Source organism: Heteronotia binoei, chromosome 19 (genome assembly GCF_032191835.1).
Source record: "Heteronotia binoei isolate CCM8104 ecotype False Entrance Well chromosome 19, APGP_CSIRO_Hbin_v1, whole genome shotgun sequence".
NCBI classification, from domain to species: domain Eukaryota; kingdom Metazoa; phylum Chordata; class Lepidosauria; order Squamata; family Gekkonidae; genus Heteronotia; species Heteronotia binoei.
In genome coordinates this window covers 30,806,306-30,828,931 of record NC_083241.1, presented here as the reverse complement: position 1 = coordinate 30,828,931, position 22,626 = coordinate 30,806,306, and the positions used below count along the sequence as shown (strand labels likewise).

Here is a 22,626-nt window from a genome sequence, read left to right as displayed (position 1 = left end):
TCTAGCAGGAGCTCCTTTGCATATTAGCCCACACACCCCTGATGTAGCCAATCCTCCAAGAGCTTACAAGGCTCTTTTTTGTAAGCTCTTGGAGGATTGGCTACATCAGGGAGGTGTGGCCTAATATGCAAAGGAGCTCCTGCTAGAATTCCATCCCTGGGAAAAACCATGTCAAGCTGACCCCAGAGGGACTGTGCTGGAAACAGCCTTTGTCGCACATTAGGTTGAACCCAACTGGGCTGGAAGATGCCTGCAATCCATCCTCGAAGGAAGCTTTCGCTCATTACGGAGCAGATCTGCCCGAACGATGGATCAGAAGGAGACAGACTCCCGGCAAGTTGCCCAATCTGGCTGCAAAGGGGCCGGCGGCCGTCTCTTACCTGCAACTTGGTGTAAGACGCGTTGACCAGCCCGTTGCGCAGGATGGAGTGCCAGTTCTCAATGTGAGAGCCGCTGTGGGGCGAGAGAAGATGGGTCAGGGGGCGAGGCCAGCGAGGGCCCTACATGTGGGCAGGAAGTGACGTGATGAAGAGGCGCCCTTGGGCGCAAAGCACAGAAATTGCCAGTTCAGCTGCTGGCCTCTAGAAACCTTCCTAGACAGACCAGCTCAAAATACACTTGGAAGAACAACAGACAAAAATCTGATCCCTGGGAAACGGAGGGCAATTTTATAGATATGCCCCCCATGGGATAAATCTGGCTTTCCCCTTCAAATGGCACCCATTCCTGTCTCTGCCAAGCCTGGTACCGCCTCTCCTCTCTCTCTGCCAAGCTGGCACCTGTCTCTGAGAGTGATGGGACTCTTATCTGGGAGAACCCGGTTCGATTCCCCTCTCCTCCACTTGCAGATGCTGGAATGGCCTTGGGTCAGCCATAGCTCTCGCAGGAGTTGTCCTTGAAAAGGCAGCTGCTGTAAGAGCTCTCTCAGCCCCACCCACCTCACAGGGTGTCTGTTGTGGGGGGAGAAGATATGGGAGATTGGAAGCTGCTCTGATTCAGAGAGAAGGGTGGGGTATAAATCTGCAATTCTTCTTCTTCTCTGCCAAGCTGCCACCACACCCAACAATATTTTGGTAGGCTATTTGGGTTAAGCATCATTTGTACGATAATATCTGTAACTAATTAGATTGTTGTTGGGGTTTTCTTGTTTTTGTTTTAATTGAAAAACTGCTCCACGGAGAAGGGAGGAGCTATGTCACGCCCAGCCAATCAGAACTCTGCACAGCCCCTTCGGCTTCTAACCAGCAGGACTTGTTCCACTAAGCTGGATCCTCAAAGGAAAGATGTACATGTGGCATCACAAAATGGCTTTCTTGGGGCGTACCTCTCTTTCCCTTTTCCCTCTCCAGTCACAGGTCAAAATTATCCATCCTCCAGAAGATGAAGAAGAGAAGTTGGTTTTTCACACACCACTTCTTTCTGCCTTTAGGAGTCTCACAGCAGTTTACAATCCCCTTCCCTTCCCCTCCTCACAACAGGCACCTTGTGAGGTAGGTGAGGCTGAGAGAGCTCTGAGAGAACTATGACTGGCCCAAGGTCACCCAGCTGGCTGCGTGTGGAGGAAGAGTGGGAAATCGAACCCAGATTAGAGTCTGATGCTCTTAACCACTATACCACACTGGCTCTCATCTTCAGCCTAGTTACCTTGCCACAACCTGCATTCACCTCAAATACTGGTTCCTGCTAGGGATGGGCACAATCCGAACCACAAATCGTGATTCATGCTAAAAACGGCCGATTGCGGTTCATTCCGAACTGGTTCATCTGATCCCACTACGCCCAAACACAAAAACGAACTGGCTTTTTTTTCTTGGCAGGTTGTTTGTTTTGTTTTTCCAGACAGCCTAGCATGATTCCCCAGGCCCCACCTGCACTGAAGCGGCAGCTCCATTCTCCCCAGTCGCCAAACCGAACAACCACAGAACCACCAATCGTTCAGGAAACTGAAGAGCACAAAATGAAACGAACCACCGAACAAACCACAAAACCAATTGAACCACCGTTTTCGCGTTCCGTGCCCATCCCTAGTTCCTGCTGCAGCTGACAATCCAAGACTGCAAATCTGGCTGAAGTTTAGTTTCATTCTCATTTGGATCTCACTGGGTCGGCACCTAATCTTTCCTCCTAACAGCCCCTCCTCAAACGGGTGCTTCATTTCCTCACTTTTTTCCTCTTCCTGAGATTGCGCAATCTACGTTCAAATGCAAGGCCAAATCCGATGTGTGGTAAATTAACAAGGCACAAAGGGGAAACGGGGGTGACAAGGATATTCCCCGATCCAATAATTCTATAACGGCTCCAGTCGTGATTGAGGAGAAGAGGGGCAAAGGAGAGGCGTGGGACAGAGGGGAGGCTTCTGGCTCTGCCAATGGTGCATGCGCTCGTAACCCATTCAGGGAGCTACAAGGGGCAGGGCCAATCCAAGAGTGACAGGGCCATCGGTTAGACATCTTCCCCACTTAAACTGAGTAGTGAATACAGCTTACTTTAATAGCAAAAAAAAAAACAGACAGAAGAGCTGGTTTGGGCTTAAACTATTTACTAGCTGAAATTATCTATGACAGTGGCCCCCAACTTTTTTGGCACCAGGGACTGGTTTTGTGGAAGACAATTTTTCCACAGACGGGATGCTGGGGGTTTTGCTGCCCCAGGCTGCCCACACCCCATCCCTGCCCCCCCCCATGGGGGTCTTTAAATAAGGAGCAGGTGAAGGTCTCTGCCTCACTCTGTGGCCCGGTTGTTAACAGGCCATGGACCAGTACTGGTCCACGGTTCAGGGTTTGGGGACCCCTGATCTACGAGATCCAGGTCCCTTTCATATTACTGTTCTAAACTGGATGTTATCCGTTGTTGGACTGGTTTTGAGTAAATCAATACAGGGATGGGGGTTTCATACAGTGAATTTCATCCTGTTAATGAGCCATCTCTGAAGCAGTCGAGCCATTTCAAATAGTGCTGTGCTTTTTCCGCCTGCCCTTTTTTCACCACACAATCTTCCTCGAAGTTTTGTCTTGAACATTCTAAGTTGAGCGCTATAGCGCTAGATCAATATAGCACTTTTCAATGTATCTCAATGGTGCTGCTGTAGCACTGAAGTGCTAGCACTCCAGTGCTCAACTTAGAATGTTAAAAAAAAGTTTGAGGAAATCTCAGGAAATTCCCACGAGAATGGACTTGGTGGGAAAAATTCTGGAAACAGCAGAGCTGGACTTTCTATCCCAGCTGTTGGCTGGGAAATCTAAAGAAGTAAGAAAATATTGGATGAAATTTTATGCCTGGTTAGACATTCAAGACTCTTAAGATTCTCTGGTGTGAACTTATTTCTTCTTTTTTTTTCCTGTATTTTATATTACAAAATTGTCTTTACTAGAATTGTCAAAACTAATACACAATTTTAACAATAGTCTTATGCTATAAAATTTTAAAATGTGGATGATGTTTAGTTTAGACATAATAATATGGGACAATTCATGTAAAGAAAGTATTGTAGAACTAAGCTTGTACTTTTTGAAAGTATTTTTATGCAGAACAAGGTCAAAATGTATTGTGTTTTCTACTCCCTCTATCCCCTACCCTCAATCTTTTTGAAATCAATAAAACTTTTGAAAACTGGAAAAAGTTTGAGGAAGATAATGGGATGAAAAAGAAAAGTGCTGTCGACATTTCTAACAGCACACGACCCTCCCCTTTCTTGTGTGAACCAAAAGCTAAAAATCTGTGAGCTAGCTCACACTGACTCAGCTTAGAGGGAACATTGGTTTCAACCCGCCCTTTTCAGCCATCACCTCGACAGGATTGTCCAAGCTGGAAGTGACAGACCACACATGACACAGGCAGGAAGTGATGCGGGCCTCTTCCTGTGGCTCCACCCCCACTTCCTCTCTCCTCTCCTGTCTGCTCCTCTCACTGTTCAAGAAACATCCCTCACCTCCCTTGCTTTCTGTACCAATGGGATACCCGTGTGAAGAAACCCGTGTCTGCCGCTGTCACATCTGAGATTGGCCCTTGGCCTGAGGGGAGCCAGAAAACAAAAAAAAGGTAGCAAACCAGGGAAGAGGAGAAGGCCGAACTTACTGGAAGGCGAAGGTGCTCCCATACAGCTTCTTGGCTGTTCGAAAGCGGGCCTCCTTGGCAGGAGGGCTGCTCAGCAGGAGGAACTGGTGTGAGGTGTGCATAAATTTCAGCTGCTACCAAGGGAAACAGGCCCACAAGGAAGGGAGAGAGGAGAGGAGAGAGGACCAGAGCAGAAAGAGACAGAGACAGAGAGAGAGACAGAGACAGAGAGAGAAAGAGGGCCATCATGCAAGGAAGTTTTCGGCAGGCAATTTCTTCTCCAAATCCAACCGTTTGCCTTCTCTCCATTATTGATCTTTCATTAAAAAATAAAGGATGGATGAATGGAACTTCCACGTTTAGGAGCAGTATCCCTCTAAATACCTGTTGCTGGGAGGCAACGAGGGGGGGAAGGCTTTGGCCTTCAAGTCCCGGGGGCAGACATCTTTGGCCACCGTGGGAATCCGGATGCTGGACAAGACAGACCATGGGCCACACCCAGCAAAAAGGCCCAAGTACATTTAAGGGCCACTTAAAGGCAGGTGTAACTTTTCCTATCACAGAGCTACAGGTGAAGCAGAACCTGCAGGACTTCTCCTTGACTCTTAATAGCACAGGAGCATCCTTTTCATTGAATCCAGAATAATCTATTCATTACATCGTTAACTGAGCAAACCATGGCCAGGGCCTTTTTGGTCCTGGCCCCAAGCTGGTGGAATTCCCTGCCAACTACCATCAGGGCCCTGTAGGATCTCATGCAATTCAGCAGGGCCTGTAAGGCAGAGCTGTTCCAAGGTTTTTGGTAGAGGACAGGAATGGTTTTTTTATTCTGGCTGGCAGCCTCCATTCCTCTCCAGACTGCTCTGTTCCTTCCGCCTCACACACACACACCCCACCTACAGGTGGCCAGTGTTTGGAATAGAAAACTGAAAGAAATTTTGCCGTCTTTTTAGACTTATTGTATTAGTGCTGTTTTGTGTTTTTAAAAAAATGGCTTTGATGTTTTTATGAAATGATGTACACCGCCCAGTGCCCTGCAGTAGCAGGGATCGAGCAATCCATAAATTTAATTTAATAAATAATACCAAAAAAATTCTAGCGTTTGTTGACGTCATACTGAAAATATTACAGCTTAAGTCTCTGCATCATGGAAACTGTAGCCAAGCCAATCTTGCTGGCAAGTTGGCACTGAAGTTTGGGATGAAGGGGGTCCTCAGGAAGTTATTTCCCCCCCCCCCCCAGCTCGTCATGTTTGAGATGAACTCCGCTGTCCTGAGTTCGGCTCAGAATGTGAAAACAAGATTATGAAGGAGGGGAGGAATGGCCCACTTACCCTGCTGAGAGGTAGCTTGACAATGTGGGATCTGTTGCTGGAGATTATCCTAGAGAAGAAAAGCAATGTGTTAGCACACTGGAGAATCTATACTGCTTGTTCCCATCTAGATCCTCCATCACTGTCCCTCACTTACCACCTAAATCCTCCATCACTGTCCCTCACCATCTAAATCCTCCATCAGTCCCTCACTTACTACCTAAATCCTCCATCACTGTCCCTCACTTCCCACCTAGATCCTCCATCACTGTCCCTCACTTACCACCTAAATCCTCCATCGCTGTCCCCCACTTCCCACCTAGATCCTCCATCACTGTCCCTCGTTTACCACCTAAATCCTCCCTCACTGTCCCTCACTTCCCACCTAGATCCTCCATCACTGTTCCTCATTTACCTCCTAAATCCTCCATCACTGTCCCTCACTTCCCACCTAGATTTTCCATCACTTTCCTTCACTTACCACCTAAATCCTCCATCACTGCCCCTCACTTCCCACCTAGATCTCTTCAGTACCCACAGAACAATTTTCTCCCCTCACTGGCACTTATTCAGTGAAAGCCACCTAGAAATCTCTGCACCATAATGGCACTGTCTGCCTTACCACTGAAGGAGAGGGTGGGCCAGAGGATCCAACTTGTCCATTTGCTTCTTGATCTCCAAGTAGGAACCCTGTCAGGAAAACATCCAAATCACAACCAGCACAAGGGCCTCAGCACAGCCAAGGGAAACTCACAGCACCACAGGTAAACAAAGCCAGTGGATGGCCACAAAGACAGCACATTGTTTGCAAAATGCACCTCTTCCTGATCTTGAATCAGCCCTCGGGCATACGTGTGCATGCACTAAATGGGGCCAAAGGTTCATATGCACTAATTTGGTGCTTCTCTGTTCTCCCGGAAGAGGTAAATGCCACGTTATGGGTGTCTGGCAATGGCATTTAAACTACCCCCAAGGGCAAAGCTAGCAAAGGGAGGCATCAAGGAGAACACGAAGTTTGCCATTAATTTGGCGGTACCTACTTGGGTCATCTCACGGATTGACATGACGCTGTCCAGGGCTTTCTGCAATCGCTCGTAGTTCTTCTTCTGTGAGAGCAAAAGAAGGGGAGAAGGGCACACGTCAGACAGAGAAGCAGTTTGGTCATGGTTGGCTGGATCACTGCCAAGGAAGCCACAAGGGCAGGGAAGGTCTGGACCAGGGGTGTCGAATTCATTTGTTACGAGGGCCGGATTTGACATAAATGAGACCTTTTCAGGCCGAGCCATGTGTATCATAAAATGTAATGCCAGCTAGCGGACATATAAACTTTACAAAGGGCATGGACACACAATTAAAGATTTTTTTTAACTTAAAATAAAACATGCTTAAAAGATTAGCACGCTTGCAATATTTTGTTTTACAGTCTCTGATAAATGTCACCTCTTGCTAGGAATTATTGCATCAAAAACTGCAGACAGTGTCTGTGCTGTACCAGTCTTGAATATGTGCTGTTCAGGTGTGCACATCTGTAAGTTGCAAACCTACTTTTGATTCATTGACATTCTATTACAGACATCTCATGGTCAATGCTTTGAGCCTAAGACCCAGAGGAACATGAAGCGGCTGCACACTGTGAGCTTTTGCACAGAAGTTGCTTCACGTACTACTCAAGAACATGTGAAGGAACCATGGCACAGACTGAGGGCTATATGCTTGTCTACATAACTATAATCTTCCCCAGAAAAATGACTACAACTAAAAAAAAATACAACTTCCCCCTCCAAAAAACTACAAGAACAGAGAGACAGCCATGTACAGTGGTCAGTGTCAGCCTACTATCTGGGAAGCCTAAATTCAAAACCCCCAATCAAAGGAAAACGTGAAAGAAAAATTAAGGAAAATTTGCTGGGTAATCCTGAGGTGGAACACACTTTCAGCCTAATGCTGATATTTCTCTTCTAAATAGATCACATGGTTTCCTATTGAGAAAGACTAGAGGGCATGAGTACAGTGAAAAAGAGGAGGGGAACCCAGTGACTCCCATAACAAGCCCAACAAAACTCTCTCTCTCTCTCTGTAGCAAGGCAAAAAGCTCATACCTTCACTAAAACGTTGCTAGTCTTAAAAGCACTCTTTGTAGCTCTCCTGATGGTGCGGACTGGGCAAAGGAAGCTCTGGCTCTTTCTTTCCTTCCCCAGGGCATCAGGAGGGGTAGGAGCCTCAGCCATTCATTAGAAGGAAGAGAGGCTTGTCTCAGTAGCTCTGCAGGGTGATTAATTGAGCCTGGCAAACTTAATCAACCAGCAGAGCTATAGAGCCAAGCTCCCCCATTGGCTGAGGCTGCTCCTCCCTCCTCCTCCCTTTGGGAAAAGGGAGGGGGGAGAGGGAAAGGCTGCTTTGCTGCCCAGGCTTATCTCAGGAGAAACACAAAATGGCAACCGAAAAAAGCAGGCAAGGGAAAATGAAGCAGAGGACAGCCAGTTGCTGGAGGGCCTGATTGGAGCCCTCTGCGGGCCTAATCCGGCCTGCAGGCCACATGGTTGACACCCCTGTGCTAGACCATCTCCGTAGATGTCCATGGCTGGCTTTGAATGTCAACATTGACCCAAATCTTAAAACGGGCATTGGAATACTTGGGCTGCTCAGTGGCATGCAGAAGGTCCCAGGTTCAATCCCTGGCATCTCCAGTTGGAAAGATCAGGTCTTATGGGGATATGAAAGACCTCTACTGGAGACACTGGCTCAGGGGTAGAACACCTGCCTTGCATGCAGAAGGTCCCAGGTTCAATCCCCAGTGTCTCTAGTTGGAAAGATGAGGTCATGGGGATGTGAAAGGCCTCTACTAGAGACCCTGGCTGAGCGGTACAGCATCTGATTGACATGCAGAAGGTCCCAAGTTCAATCCCCAGCATCTCCAGTTAAAAGGTCAGGCAGTAAGTGATATGAAAGACAACTACTGGAGACCATGGCATGCAGAAATTCCCAGGTTCAATCCCTGGTATCTCCATCTAAAAGAACCAGGCGGTAGGGGATGTGAAGGACCTCTTCTGGAGACCCTGGCTGAGTGGGTAGAACATTTGCTTTGCAAGCAGAAAGCCCCAGGTTCAATCCTTGGCACCTCCAGTTAGAAGGACCAGCTAGGAGGTGATGGGAAAGACCTCTGCCTGAGATCTGCTTCCAGTCTGAGCAGATAAGGCTGACATTGAAAGATCAGAAGTCTAATTCAATATAAGACAGCTTCATGTGTGTATACTTCCCTTGTGCCTGCCGAATTGTACCAACCTTGGGGTTGAAGGCAAGGGTCTTGGGATCACTGGGATCCACAACGGAGGGGTAAGGCTCAAAGATGATGCTCTTGCGAGGAGACTCCAAGGCCGCTCTACACATGGCCACTAGGAGGTCCACCACCTGGGGGAGAAAATGAAGGACAACAGTATAAGGGACCAGGAAGGCACTGTTGCATCCCAATACCTCATTCAGTCTCCCATCTCCGCCTTGACAACCCAGCCAGAGGCAATTAGGTACTTGGCTTCCATGAAGACAAGCCAGAGAATCCTGTGGATTCTTCAGTGAGAGATAGTATGGAAAGGCACTGAGAAAGGGTCAAAGCATCATCTCGTTCCACGGATGGGAGAGATGAAGCCACCTTCCCAAGTGGCTCTCCCAGTCTGCTTTCCCTTGCCTTCCTAAACCAGTGGGTTATATGTGTGTTACGAGCCACCCGAGTTGCTTCAAGTTTATGAACACCCTGTGAATTTGATGAAGGTGGAATGAAAAGCGGTGGAAGGAACATTCACAATTTGAGATATGAATGTTCCCTCTAAGCTGTTGAGTCTTAGGAGCAAAAATTCTACTTTGTGAGCTACTGGAATTAAAGATGTGAGCAAATGCATAAATGAGTGTGCCTTGGGGCCCTCCTTCCTGAGCAGGCTGAGCTAAGACAAAAACGTGTGAGCCAGAGGCTAAAAAACTGTGAGCTAGCTCACATAAACTCAGCTTAGAGGGAACACCATGTAGCGGGCGGAAAACAGGTAAAGGTAAAGGTAGTGGTAGTTCCCTGTGCAAACACCAGTCGTTTCCGACTCTGGGGTGATGTTGCTTTCACAACGTTTTCACGGCAGATGTTTTACGGGGTGGTTTGCCCTTGCCTTCCCCAGTCATCTGCACTTCCCCCCACCCCAGCAAGCTGCGTACTCATTTTACCGACCTCAGAAGAATGGCTGAGTCAACCTGGAGCCAGCTTCCGCTGGGATCGAACTCAGGTCATGAGCAGAGGGCTCCGACTGCAGTACTGCAGCTTTACCACTCTGCGCCACGGGGCTCAGTGGGGCAGAAAACAGAGAAGACTTTAAATGACTGCTGGTGGAGGTCAGAGAAGAAAGTGCCAAAGCAGGATTGCAGCTGAACATCAAGAAGACAAATGTAATGACTACTGAGGAATTACACAACTTTAAAGCTGACAGTGAAGAAATGGATATTGTTCTGGATTTCCTGGCTCCATTATCAACCAAAAGGGAGGTCAAACCCATGAAGTCAGGAGACCGAGACTGGAAAGAGCAGTCAAAAAGGACCTAGAAAAGATTTTTAAGTGTAGCCAGGGCTTTTTTTATAGCAGGAGCTCCTTTGCATATTAGGCCACACGCACCCCTGATGTAGCCAATCCTCCAAGAGCTTACAGGGCTCTTAGTACAGGGTCCAGAGATAGAATTCTAGCAGGGGCTCCTTTGCATATTAGGCCACACACCCCTGATGGAGCCAACCCTCCAAGAGCTTACAGGGCTCTTAGTACAGGGTCCAGAGATAGAATTCTAGCAGGGGCTCCTTTGCATATTAGGACACCCACCCCTGATGGAGCCAACCCTCCAAGAGCTTACAGGGCTCTTCGTACAGGGTCCAGAGATAGAATTCTAGCAGGAGCTCCTTTGCATATTAGGCCACACACCCCTGATGCAGCCAATCCTCCAAGAGCTTACAGTAGGCCCTGTCAGAAGAATCCTGTAAGCTCTTGGAGGATAGGCTACATCGGGTGGGTGCGGCCTAACATGCAAAGGCGTTCCTGCTACAAAAAAAAGCCCTGCGTGTAGCAGTGTGTTTCTGGCAACCAAGATCAAGTTAATTCATGCTGCGGTGTGAAAGTTGGGCAATGAAGAAAGCTGAAAGGGGAAAAAGCGGATTCGCTTGAAAGGGGGTGTTGGAGAGAGAGTGTTATGGATACCATGGACCACCAAAACCACAAATCAATGGGTTCTAGATCAGACCAAGCCTGAAGCCTCCCTAGAAGCAAAATGACTAAACTGACGCTATTGTGCTTTGGTCACATTATGAGAAGACAACAGTTACTGGGAAAGATTATAATGCTGGGGGAAAGAGGAAGGCAGCAGGAAAAGAGGAAGACCAACAGGAAATGGATGGACTCCGTTTAGGAAGCTACGGCCCTCCATTTGCAAGACCTGAGCGAGGCTGTTAACAATAGGATGTTTCTGTAGCAGGAGTGGAGTTCTAGCAGGAGCTAATTTGCATATTAGGCCACACACCTCCTGATGTAGCCAATCCTCCAAGAACTTACAAGGTCTCTTTTTTATAAGCTCTTGGAGGAATGGCTATATCAGGGTGTGTGGCCTAATATGCAAAGGAGCTCCTGCTAGAATTCCACCCCTGAATGTTTCTGTAGTCATTAATTCATAGGGTCACTGTAGATCAGAAGCCACTTGATAGCACATCATACACACTATGAATTGGGTGGGCACTGGATTGGGGAGCACTGGAATACCCCCGAAAGCCTGGAGCTAGCCTTGAAAGAAGTGCAACATCCCTAAGGCAGCTGTATCACAAGTACCCCCGAAGTAACAAAGGCGGGTCCTGAAAACTAAGCTCGGATTCTGGGCAGCTCCAGTCTGTTTTCATGGGGCTCGTCTTTCTTTCACCCTCTTCTGAGCCTGGCACCCCTCCCTCCCTCCTAGTTTGCCACTCAGCCCAGCTCACCTCAGCTCCCGTGGCCACTTCCTCCGCCGCACCAGACATCACACCCAGCGTGTAGAAGGAGAAGACGCAGAGCTCTCGTGTGCACACGGCCGGCTGCAGGGAGACAAAAGCCCAACGGTTACAGAGAAAAGGTCTCTTTGCAAAGCAAGCCCACTCGCCCTTGAACGGGCTGCCAGAAGGTGCCATCGATACAGCACCTCTCGGCTGGAGGGTTCTTTCCTTTCCTATTTGGAGCTGAAGTACATTTTTCACAAAGGAGTGCAATTTCCTTGTAGTTTACGCTAGTGTTCTTCTCCTTTCCCCTTCATCTCTCCCTCCCTTCTTTCCTTTGCAAAAGGATCTGGGCCTCAACTCTCTGTTCATTCTGAATAAAATTATATGATCTTTCTGCAAAAAAGGAGGAGGAGGAAGAGGAGAAAGAAGAAGGAAGTGAAAGGGAGGAGACGACAGAGACGAAGACAGAGGAGGAGGAGGAGGAGAAGAAGAGGAGGAGGAGGAGTCAAGCAACATTGATGCAATCCTGCCAGAAGCTACTTCGGTTAACGTCTGCTGAGACTGGAGCCATATAAGTGCAATGTAAATGCAATCTTTACAGAAACTGAAAAATTAGCACTTGGTCACCAGTTTGCAGCCACCCAGAGATATGAGGCAATTAAAGGTCCACAGCTTTACCTATCTGGGCTGCTAGACTGAGGAACTGGCCCCTAAAAAAGCAGCCAAAAGTACCTTCAGCATGGACCCGTTCTGGAAGACATGCTGTTCGTCGCACACCACACAATACTCGTTCAGGGTGGGTATCCTCTGCTCTGCGTACTTCATGATCTGGGTAAGAACAGAGAGGTTCAGATCGGCTTCCCACTTGCGTCTTTACAGTCTCCCCCCCTTCCCCATCGGCCTGATTTAAGAACTGCTGACAGCAGCTTCCCCACAAGTTCATCCTCTGTTGTAGAGCTAAGCCACAAAGATGCATTGGGCACTTTCGCACACACCAAATAATGCACTTTCAATCCACTTCCGATGCACTTTTGCAACTGGATTTTCCTGTGCAAAATGGCAAGAACCACTTGCAAATGGCTGCTGAAGTGGATCGACACTGCATTATTTAGCATGTGTAAAAGTGCCCTTTTTTGTTTTGGGGGTGGAGGGAGTGTAAAACTGGTCCCAGTGAGGTGCAAAGGTTATTCTGCTTTGGTTTAGCACAGTTGCTACAAGGACTGGCAAAACCTGCGCCCTTCTGGGTATCCGATGTGCTGAATCCAGATGATTGATGCTCGGGCTGCCCTCTTAAGAACATAAGAGAAGCCATGTTGGATCAGGCCAATGGCCTATCCAGTCCAACACTGTGTGTCACACAGTGGCCAAAAAAACCCCCTCACGTGCCATCAGAAGGTTCACAAGTGGGTCTAGAAGCCCTTCCACTTTGCTCCCCCCCAAGCACCAAGAATACAGAGCATCACTGCCCCAGACAGCTCCAAAAATATGCTGTGGCTAATAGCCACTGCTCCATATTTTTATCCAATCCCCTCTTGAAGCTGTCTATGCTTGTAGCCGCCACCAACTCCTGTGGCAGTGAATTCCACATGTTAATCACCCTTTGGGTGAAGAAGGACTTCCTTTTATCCATTCTAACCCGACTGCTCAGCAATTTTATTGAATGCCTACGAGTTCTTGTATTGTGAGAAAGGGAGAAAAGTACTTCTTTATTTACTTTCTCCATCCCATGCATAATCTTGTAAACTTCTATCACGTCACCCCGCAGTCGACGTTTCTCCAAGCTAAAGAGCCCCAAGCGTTTTAACCTTTCTTCATAGGGAAAGTGCTCCAAACCTTTAATCATTCTAGTTGCCCTTTTCTGCACTTTTTCCAGTGCTATAATATCCTTTTTGAGGTGCGGTGACCAAAATTGTACACAGTATTCCAAATGAGACCGCATCATAGATTTATGCAGGGGCATTATGATACTGGCTGATTTGTTTTCAATTCCCTGCCTAATGATTCCCAGCATGGTGTTGGCCTTTTCTATTGCAACCACACACTGTCTTGACATTTTCAGTAAGTTATCTACCATGACCCCCAAGATCTCTCTTTTGGTCAGTCTCTTCCAGTTCACACCCCATCAACTTGTATTTGTAGCTGGGATTCTTGGCTCCAATGTGCATTACTTTGCACTTGGCCATGTTGAACCTCATCTGCCATGTTGGAGCCCACTCACCCAGCCTCAACAGATCCCTCTGGAGTGCCTCACAGTCCTCTCTGGTTCTTACCACCCTGAACAATTCAGTGTCATCTGCAAACTTGGCTACTTCACTGCTTACTCCCAACTCCAAGTCATTAATGAATAAGTTAAAGAGCATGAGACCCAGTACTGAGCCCTGCAGCACCCCACTGCTTACCGTCCTCCACTGCGAAGACTGCCCATTTATACTCACTCTCTGCTTCCTATTACTCAGCCACTTTTTGATCCACAAAAGGGGCTGTCGTTTTACTCCATGACTCTCGAGTTTACTAAGGAGCCTTTGATGGGGAACTTTATCAAAAGCTTTCTGGAAGTCAAGGTAAACAACATCTATTGGGTCCCCTTTGTCCACATGTTTGTTCACCCCCTCAAAGAACCGTAACAGGTTAGTGAGGCAAGATCTTCCCTTACAGAACCCATGCTGAGTATTCCTCAATAACTTGTGTTCATCAATGTGCCTACTCATTCTGTCCTTGATAATGGCTTCTACCAACTTTGCTGGTATTGAAGTCAGACTGACTGGCCTGTAGTTTCCTGAATCTCCTCTGGAACCCTTTTTAAAGATGGGGGTGACATTTGCTACCTTCCAGTCCTCAGCAGCGGAGGCAGATTTCAATGAAAGATTACATATTTTTGTCAGAAGATCTACAAGTTCATCTTTGAGTTCTTTCAGAACCCTTGGATGTATGCCATTCAGCTTACTTATTAGTTTTTAATTCGTCAATCAGTTGTAGGACCTCTTCTCTTGTCACCTCAATCTGATTCAGGTCTTTAAACACCCCTTCCAAAATCATTGGTTCTGGAGCAGGCAAACACTTCTCATCTTCCACAGTGAAGACGGAGGCAAAAAATGCATTCAGCTTCTCAGTCATTTCCCTATCTTCCTTCAGTAATCCTTTTACTCCTTGGTCATCCAAGGGCCCCACTGCCTCCCTGGCTGGATTCCTTCTTCTAATATATTTGAAGAAATTTTTATTGTTGGTCTTTATGTTTTTGGCAATATGCTTCTCATAGTCCCTTTTTTGCCTGTTTGATCACAGTCTTGCATTTGATTTGCCACAGCCTGTGTTCCCTTTTATTAATCTCACTTGGACTAGCTTTCCACCGCTTAAAGGAATCCTTCTTACCTTTTACAGCTTCCATTATTTTGTTTGTTAACCATGCAGGCCTTTTCTTATACCTGTTTGTGCCTTTCCTAACTTGTGGTATATTTTTTTATCTGAGCTTCTAGGATTGTAGTTTTAAATAGCCTCCAAGCTTCCCCAAGGGTTTTGACGGTATTTACCTTTCCTTTCAGTTTCCTCTTCACATGCCTCTTCATCTCAGAGAATTTACCCCTTTTAAAGTTAAACGTGGTTGTGCTGGTCTTTTGGGGCAACTCCCTATTTATACAAATGGTGAAATCAATAACGTTATGGTCACTGCTCCCAAGCGGTGCAATCACTTTTCCATCTCTCACCAAGTCTTGGGCATTACTTAGGACCAAATCCAGGTAGGTCCCCTTTGTAGGTTCCCATAGCACAGTCATTGAGAGCGTCTAGAAACTCAATCTCTTTCTCTCGACCTAAACACATATTGACCCAATCAATCTGCGGGTAGTTAAAATCACCTATCATGACACAGTTTTTACGTTTAGCCACTATCTTTAATCCTTCCGTCATATTATAATCGCCCTCTATCTTTTGATTTGGTGGGCGATAACATAGTTAAATTTCCTTTTGGGCCCTCTATTTCGACCCAAAGCATTTCTAGAAGGGAATCTAATTCTCTGACCTCAGTCTTACTGGACTGTATACTCTCTCTGACATATAGAGTCATCCCACCACCAACCCTTCACTCCCTATCCTACCGATATAACTTATATCCAGGAATCACCATGTCCCACTGATTCTCCTCATTCCACCAAGTTTCTGAAATTCCCACAATGTCTATGTTTTCCCCCAACACTAAACATTCCAACTCACCAATTTGTATAAAAACATCTATAATTTCCCAGGCAAGTTAGGCCCGCAACCTTCCTCCTGCCGCCTCGAGATTTTGGCAGACAGTCCATACTGTTTGTCACCATCTCAGTGGACAACTCTAATCCATTACCCGGTAGAAAAGTAACAGCTAACCCTTCATCTCTTTGAGATGAGACCTCCCAAACCAGAGACATTTCATCTTCTGTCGGCTTTCCCCCAAGATTTAGTTTAAAAACTGCTTTGCCACCTTTTTGATTTTAAGCGCCAGCAGCCTGGTTCCATCTGGAGACAAGTGGAGACCATCTCTTTTGTACAGCTTCCGCTTGTTCCAGAAAGCATCCCAGTGCCTAACAAACTTAAACCCTTCCTCCCTACACCATCGTCTCATCCACACATTGAGACTTCTAATTTGTGCTTGTCTCTCCAGCCCTGCACGTGGAACAGGTAGCACTTCTGAGAAGGCTACCTTGGAGGTCCTGGTCTTAAGTCTCCTGCCTAGCAGCCTAAATTTTTCCAGGACCTCACGACGGCATTTCCCCACATCGTTGGTTCCAACATGCACCACGACCACTGGCTCCTCACCAGCACTATCAGCCTATCTACAACACGCGTAATGTCCGCTACCTTCGCACCAGGCAGGCAAGTCACCATACGATCAGTACGCGGTTTTGCTACCCAGCTGTCTACTTGCCTAAGGATTGAATCACCAACTACCAAGACCCCCCTATCTCCCTGCCCAGGGATGATTCCTTGGCGCAAAAGGATACCCGCTCACCAAATGAAGAAGAGGTCCCTACCGAGGGCGCATTTCCCCTTATCCTCAGCACGGTTCCCTGTTCCCTCTCGACCCTCATGCTCCCTGGCAGCAACAGAGCTGCCACGTTCAGAGTGGGGCTCATCTAATACATCCCCGAGAGCCTTCTCCGAGTGCCTAACTGACTGTCTCTGATTCTCCAGGTAAGTCACCTTGGCCTCAAGGGTACGAACTCGTTCTCTGAGTACCTGGAGCTCCTTGCATCGAGCACACACCCAAGACTTCTGTCCTGTGGGCAGATAGTCGTACATGTGACACTCAGTGCAAAACACTGGAAAGCCCCTACCCCCCTGCTGGCATTCTACCTTCATGATAGCTTTTTTAAAAATATACAGTCCCCTTTTAAATCCTGGTTTTTTTATGCGGCTCTCCTTCTGGAGGGTCTACTTACCTTATTGGGAACACAAGGAAAATAGGGATCTGGGTTCCTGGTCTTTACACAGCCCCCAGGCTCTGGCAAAAGGTGCAGCTTAATAATGCAAAGAGGGTGGGGCCTCAGTCTGGCCCAGAACACAGCCACTCCTAATCAATCAGCAACTATCACCTTCAGCCCACTCAAACCAAACAAACAGCAGTTCCCCAGCAACCACAAACTTAGAATTATCAGCAATCACACAGTCACACAAACTCAGAAATTCTCAGCAACTTCCCCAGCTGTTTAGAAAGCCAAACCTCACGCTTATAGCACTTCTTATCCACTCTCTCTCAGAGCTCTCTGAAATGTGCCCCCTCTCTTGTCCAGGGGGTGGGGAGGGTAACTGGCATAAAACGAAGAGCAACAACAGTCAATGGGATCTGGATCCAACCAGCTTTTCCACTCGGTCTCACTCAGCTGTCCTTATTTGCCACTATCTTCACGCGCCTTTTGTCCTTGGAAGTCCCAGGATTTCCAGCATCACCTTTTCAGATGGCCTAAGGCAGGGGTGTCAAACATGCAGTCCAGGGGCCGAATCAGGCCCCCGGAGGGCTTCTATCAGGCCCCTGAGCAACTGGCTGTCATCTGCTTCCTACTCCCTGTCTCTTGCTTCCTTCTGCATAACAGCTTGCTTTGCAGGGCTTGCTCAGTCACACAGGAGCTGCAGAGGAAAACTATGTTCTCCATCAGCTGAGGGTCCTCCCTTGGGGGAGAGCTTGTTTTTCCAGGCTCTCTCACTTGCACAGCGGAGCTACTGAGCCAAGCCTCTCTTCCTTCTAGTAGCTGAGGCTCCTCCCCTTCCTGGTCTCCTGGGAAAGGAAGGAAAAAGCCAGAGCTTCCTTTGCCCAGTTCCCTGGATCCCATAGGAAAGATACAAAAAAAGCACCTTTAAGACCAGCAACAAGTGCTAACGTTTTAAGCATGTTTTAAGGGTTTTTTTTTTAAAGCTATTTAATTAATTATTCAATTATGTTTACATCTCTGCTACCTAATCTTAAATAGGTATACACTTGGCCTAGCCAGACATGGTCTGGCCCAACAAGGTCTTATTTTTATCAGATCTGGCCCTCATAACAAATGAGTTTGACTCCCCTGGTCTAAGAGGACCCTTCCTCCCTTTAGTGGGAAGACTGATTGGATCCCGCTCAGTATCCTGAACTCTCCCTCCTTCATCAGTGAGCAAGCTTAGATCATCAAATGACTCCTTGGCCAACACCAAGCATACGTCTGATCTATGCCCAGGGGACATGGCTAAAATGGTGTCGGGACGTGCATCACGTCTGGGGGGTGGGGCTCGTGTTATGGTTTGAGTGGAGACATTTTAAGAAGGATATAGACAAGCTAGAACGAGTCCAGAGGAGGGTGATGACGATGGTGAGGGGTCTGGAGACCAAGCCCTATGAGGAAAGGTTGAAGGAGCTGGGGATGTTTAGCATGGAGAGGAGGCGGCTGAGAGGTGATAGGATCACCATCTTCAAGTACTTGAAGGGCTGTCCTATAGAGGATGGTGCGAAATTGTTTTCTGTGGCCCCGAAAGGTTGGACCAGAACCAATGGGTTGAAATTAAATCAAAAGAGTTTCTGACTCAACATCAGGAAGAACTTCCTGACAGAGCGATTCCTCAGTGGAACAGGCTTCCTCAGGAGGTGGTGGACTCTCCTTCCTTGGAGGTTTTTAAACAGAGGCTAGATGACCATCTGACAGCAATGAAGATCCTGTGAATTTAGGGGAAAGTGTTTGTGAGTTTCCTGCATTGTGCAGGGGGTTGGACTAGACCCCCTAGAGGTCCCTTCCAACTCTATGATTCTATGAGACATGGCCTTGCCGTATGCAGTGTGCTGAAAGCTGGTTCAGCACTGCAGTTAAGAGGAGAGCCAGTGTGGTGTAGTGGTCAACAGCAGCGGACTAATCTGGAAAACCAGGTTTGATTCCTCAACTTTTCTCCCACCCAAAGCCAGCTGGGTGACCTTTGGCCAGTTACAGTTCTCTCAGAACTCTCTCAGCTCAAAAAACGTCTAGCTCACCATGTTGAAAGAGCTAGAACTTTAGACTGCCAGACAATCTTAGGATCTTCTGGCTATGCTACGCATACTGCCAGATGATGATGATTACTGTAGCTAAGAGTCCAACAGTGCAATCCTAAACAGAACTGCTCCAATCTGACCTAGCTGTAAACAACTGTATCATGAGCTACATAATCCCTGGTTCAAATCTTGCCTCTGCTGTGATTTTACTAGGGGGGGCATAAGCATGAGATGGTCTCATACCCTTGTTCACCTCCTCCCACGATTGAGGGAAATAACAGACCTGCCTCCTTGCTGTGTCGTACAGAATCCACCAAACTAATGCATGCATGGTACTCTGAACTCTCATTGGATAGCATGCGTGCCTGTCACTCTTCCCCCACCTCCAAGCCGTCAGTGTGAGTACAGCCAAGCTGAAGTCACTGCAGATGAGCAGAACTACCTTTCCATCACAGAGTGGGGGGTGGCGGTTTAGATTGGGATCTGGCAGGCTTGGCTCATGTCCCCACATCCCCATCAAGCTCACTGGGTGACGAGGGGCCACCCTTTTCCTCTCCCTCTCTTGCCTACCTCACAGGGTTGTGGCGAGCGATACAGTGTGCATTGCCCTTACAGGAAGGGCAGGATTTTTAAAAAATGCACTGATTTGCTGAGAACTGGGACGACAATCCCTCACCTGGACCAGGAAGCCATACTCCAAGGTAGGAATGTTCTTGCAATGGCCGCCAACCTGCAGGGAAAGAGACAGGGGGAGCCCAGCCGCATTACTTTGTACCCATTCATTCCTCGCTTCTTGAACGTATCTTTTTTTTTTCTCCCAAGAACACCTCAAGGGTCAAGCTACAGCAAATAAAAGTTGTACCAAAGGAAATATATTTATTATTCTATAGCAGGGGTGGCCAAACTTGCTTAACGTAAGAGCCACATAGAATAGATGTCAGATGTTTGAGAGCCACAAGGAAGGAAGGGAGGGGGGGAGGGAGGGAGGGAAGTTAATGGGGGGAGTGAGTAGGGAGGTGGAGGTGGAAAGAAAGCAACTTAAAATGCATTCTCCAAGCCACTGGCCAGCTTGGCTTGGAGAAGCGATTTAAAGAGACTTAAAGAGATGGGGTGGTGGGGGCTTTGAGAGCCACACAATATGTGTGAAAGAGCCAAGTGGCTCCCGAGCCACAGTTTGGCCACCCATGTTCTATAGTGTACACACAGGCCAAGTTCAAGGTTTCATCCCGTCCCACACATATTACATCCATCTCTTCTTGGTCCTGCATTACCGCTGGCTACGTAGGGACCTGGTTGGTGGTGACCCCAAAGAAGATGCCCATCATCTCCTAAGCAGCTGATGGCTAGGAATGAGCTGAGCCCCCTGAGAAGCTATTAGAATGTTCTGGATCTCGGGGATGCACCGATCTGAGCAGTGTGGCTGTCTTCCGCAAAGCTGAACTATTTAAGAAGTACAAGTGCTGACTAATGTTTCTTCTAAGCTGCAGAGTCCTGTGAGCAAAAATTTTACCTTGTGAGCTACTGGAATTAAAGCTGTGAGCGAATAGCATTAAAGTTGTGAGCTACTGCATAAATTAGCGTAATCCTTCCTGAACTAGGACAAAAATGTGTGAGCTGGAGGCTAAAAATCTGTGAGCTAGCTCACACTAACTCAGCTTAGAGGGAACATTGCTGGTGACTATGAATCCCGAGATGGACAACTGGATCTTCCCACATATCAGGGATCTGGATATGAAAAAGAGAAGCACTGCTGGAGTGTCCTTCCTTTAGCTATGCTCATTGCTGATGGAGCCCAAAAGTGTCTGACCACCTAACATGGGAGACTAATGAACTACCATTCCCAGAGATCCTTGCAAGGAAGATTTCCCTGCATGCAGAAATCTAGCATGTCAGGGAAGAGTATTCTAGCCCTAGAGGCTAGCTTTCTGATTGCATGGCGTTTTGTTTTTAAAATACAGATAGACTTTGAACAGCCACTCAAGTGTCAGGGGCAGCACACACAGCCAAAGCTGAACTGTGTCATCCCCCTGCTTGTTCTGCTCTCACTGCCAAAAGGAAAGGCCCGAGCCGTCCCCGAGCGCAAACCCCCAGCTAGCCCCCCAAGCGACGAGGCTAGAGAGGAAACCCACCAGGATGTTGAATGGGGCGACACCTGCCTGGGTGCTGGGGGGGTAGCCGAACATCTCCACTTTGGGGTTCTTCATGGTGCAGGAGATGGAGCGGTTCACAAGACGGTTGACCCGCAACTCGGGCACGCCGAGCTTGCCCTTCAGCATGGAGTCCTGGATGACAGGAAAGCTGGGAGACCTGCGGACATAAAAACTGATCAGTCTGTCATCTCAGGGCAAGGAGGGAGCTTCCTTCTGGCCTTAAGAAAGAAAAGCCGGCACAAGAAGAAAAGCCGGATTTTTGGAATGTGACCAATTTGCCGAAATCCCCTTTGAAAACTACCTAAACTGGTGACCCCAGGCATGGTATCCACCAGGGCTTTTTTTGTAGCAGGAAAACTCCTTTGCCTATTAGGCCACACACCCCTGATGGAGCCAACCCTCCAAGAGCTTACAGGGCTCTTCGTACAGGGTCCAGGGATAGAATTCTAGCAGGGGCTCCTTTGCCTATTAGGCCACACACCCCTGATGGAGCCAATCCTCCAAGAGCTTACAGGGCTCTTAGTACAAGGTCCAGGGATAGAATTCTAGCAGGGGCTCCTTTGCCTATTAGGCCACACACCCCTGATGGAGCCAATCCTCCAAGAGCTTACAGGGCTCTTAGTACAAGGTCCAGGGATAGAATTCTAGCAGGGGCTCCTTTGCCTATTAGGCCACACACCCCTGATGCAGCCAATCCTCCAAGAGCTTACAGGGCTCTTCGTACAGGGTCCAGGGATAGAATTCTAGCAGGGGCTCCTTTGCCTATTAGGCCACACACCCCTGATGGAGCCAATCCTCCAAGAGCTTACAGGGCTCTTAGTACAAGGTCCAGGGATAGAATTCTAGCAGGGGCTCCTTTGCCTATTAGGCCACACACCCCTGATGCAGCCAATCCTCCAAGAGCTTACAGGGCTCTTAGTACAGGGTCCAGGGATAGAATTCTAGCAGGGGCTCCTTTGCATATTAGGCCACACACCCCTGATGTAGCCAATCCTCCAAGAGCTTACAGGGCTCTTAGTACAAGGTCCAGGGATAGAATTCTAGCAGGGGCTCCTTTGCCTATTAGGCCACACACTCCTGATGCAGCCAACCCTCCAAGAGCTTACAGGGCTCTTCGTACAGGGTCCAGGGATAGAATTCTAGCAGGGGCTCCTTTGCATATTAGGCCACACCCCCTGATGCAGCCAACCCTCCAAGAGCTTACAGGGCTCTTCGTACAGGGTCCAGGGATAGAATTCTAGCAGGGGCTCCTTTGCATATTAGGCCACACCCCCTGATGCAGCCAACCCTCCAAGAGCTTACAGGGCTCTTAGTACAGGGTCCAGGGATAGAATTCTAGCAGGGGCTCCTTTGCATATTAGGCCACACCCCCTGATGCAGCCAACCCTCCAAGAGCTTACAGGGCTCTTCGTACAGGGTCCAGGGATAGAATTCTAGCAGGGGCTCCTTTGCATATTAGGCCACACACCCCTGATGCAGCCAACCCTCCAAGAGCTTACAGGGCTCTTCGTACAGGGTCCAGGGATAGAATTCTAGCAGGGGCTCCTTTGCATATTAGGCCACACCCCCCCTGATGGAGCCAACCCTCCAAGAGCTTACAGGGCTCTTAGTACAGAGTCCAGGGATAGAATTCTAGCAGGGGCTCCTTTGCATATTAGGCCACACACTCCTGATGG

The 22,626-nt window shown here is 48.0% G+C and overlaps 1 protein-coding gene across 1 annotated transcript in view; it reads right to left on the bottom strand.

Moving 5' to 3' along the window:
- Positions 1-22,626, bottom strand: part of PARP6 (poly(ADP-ribose) polymerase family member 6) — a 73,676-nt gene that overhangs the window by 13,328 nt on the left and 37,722 nt on the right. Inside the window, exons 8-17 of the mRNA XM_060260188.1 lie at positions 20,930-21,107; positions 19,477-19,530; positions 12,074-12,169; positions 11,348-11,440; positions 8,648-8,773; positions 6,406-6,471; positions 5,988-6,055; positions 5,387-5,435; positions 4,075-4,187; positions 381-453 (exon numbers count right to left, since the gene is read on the bottom strand). Coding sequence (XP_060116171.1) covers positions 381-453; positions 4,075-4,187; positions 5,387-5,435; positions 5,988-6,055; positions 6,406-6,471; positions 8,648-8,773; positions 11,348-11,440; positions 12,074-12,169; positions 19,477-19,530; positions 20,930-21,107 — 916 coding nt within the window. The remainder of the gene's footprint in view (positions 1-380; positions 454-4,074; positions 4,188-5,386; positions 5,436-5,987; positions 6,056-6,405; positions 6,472-8,647; positions 8,774-11,347; positions 11,441-12,073; positions 12,170-19,476; positions 19,531-20,929; positions 21,108-22,626) is intronic.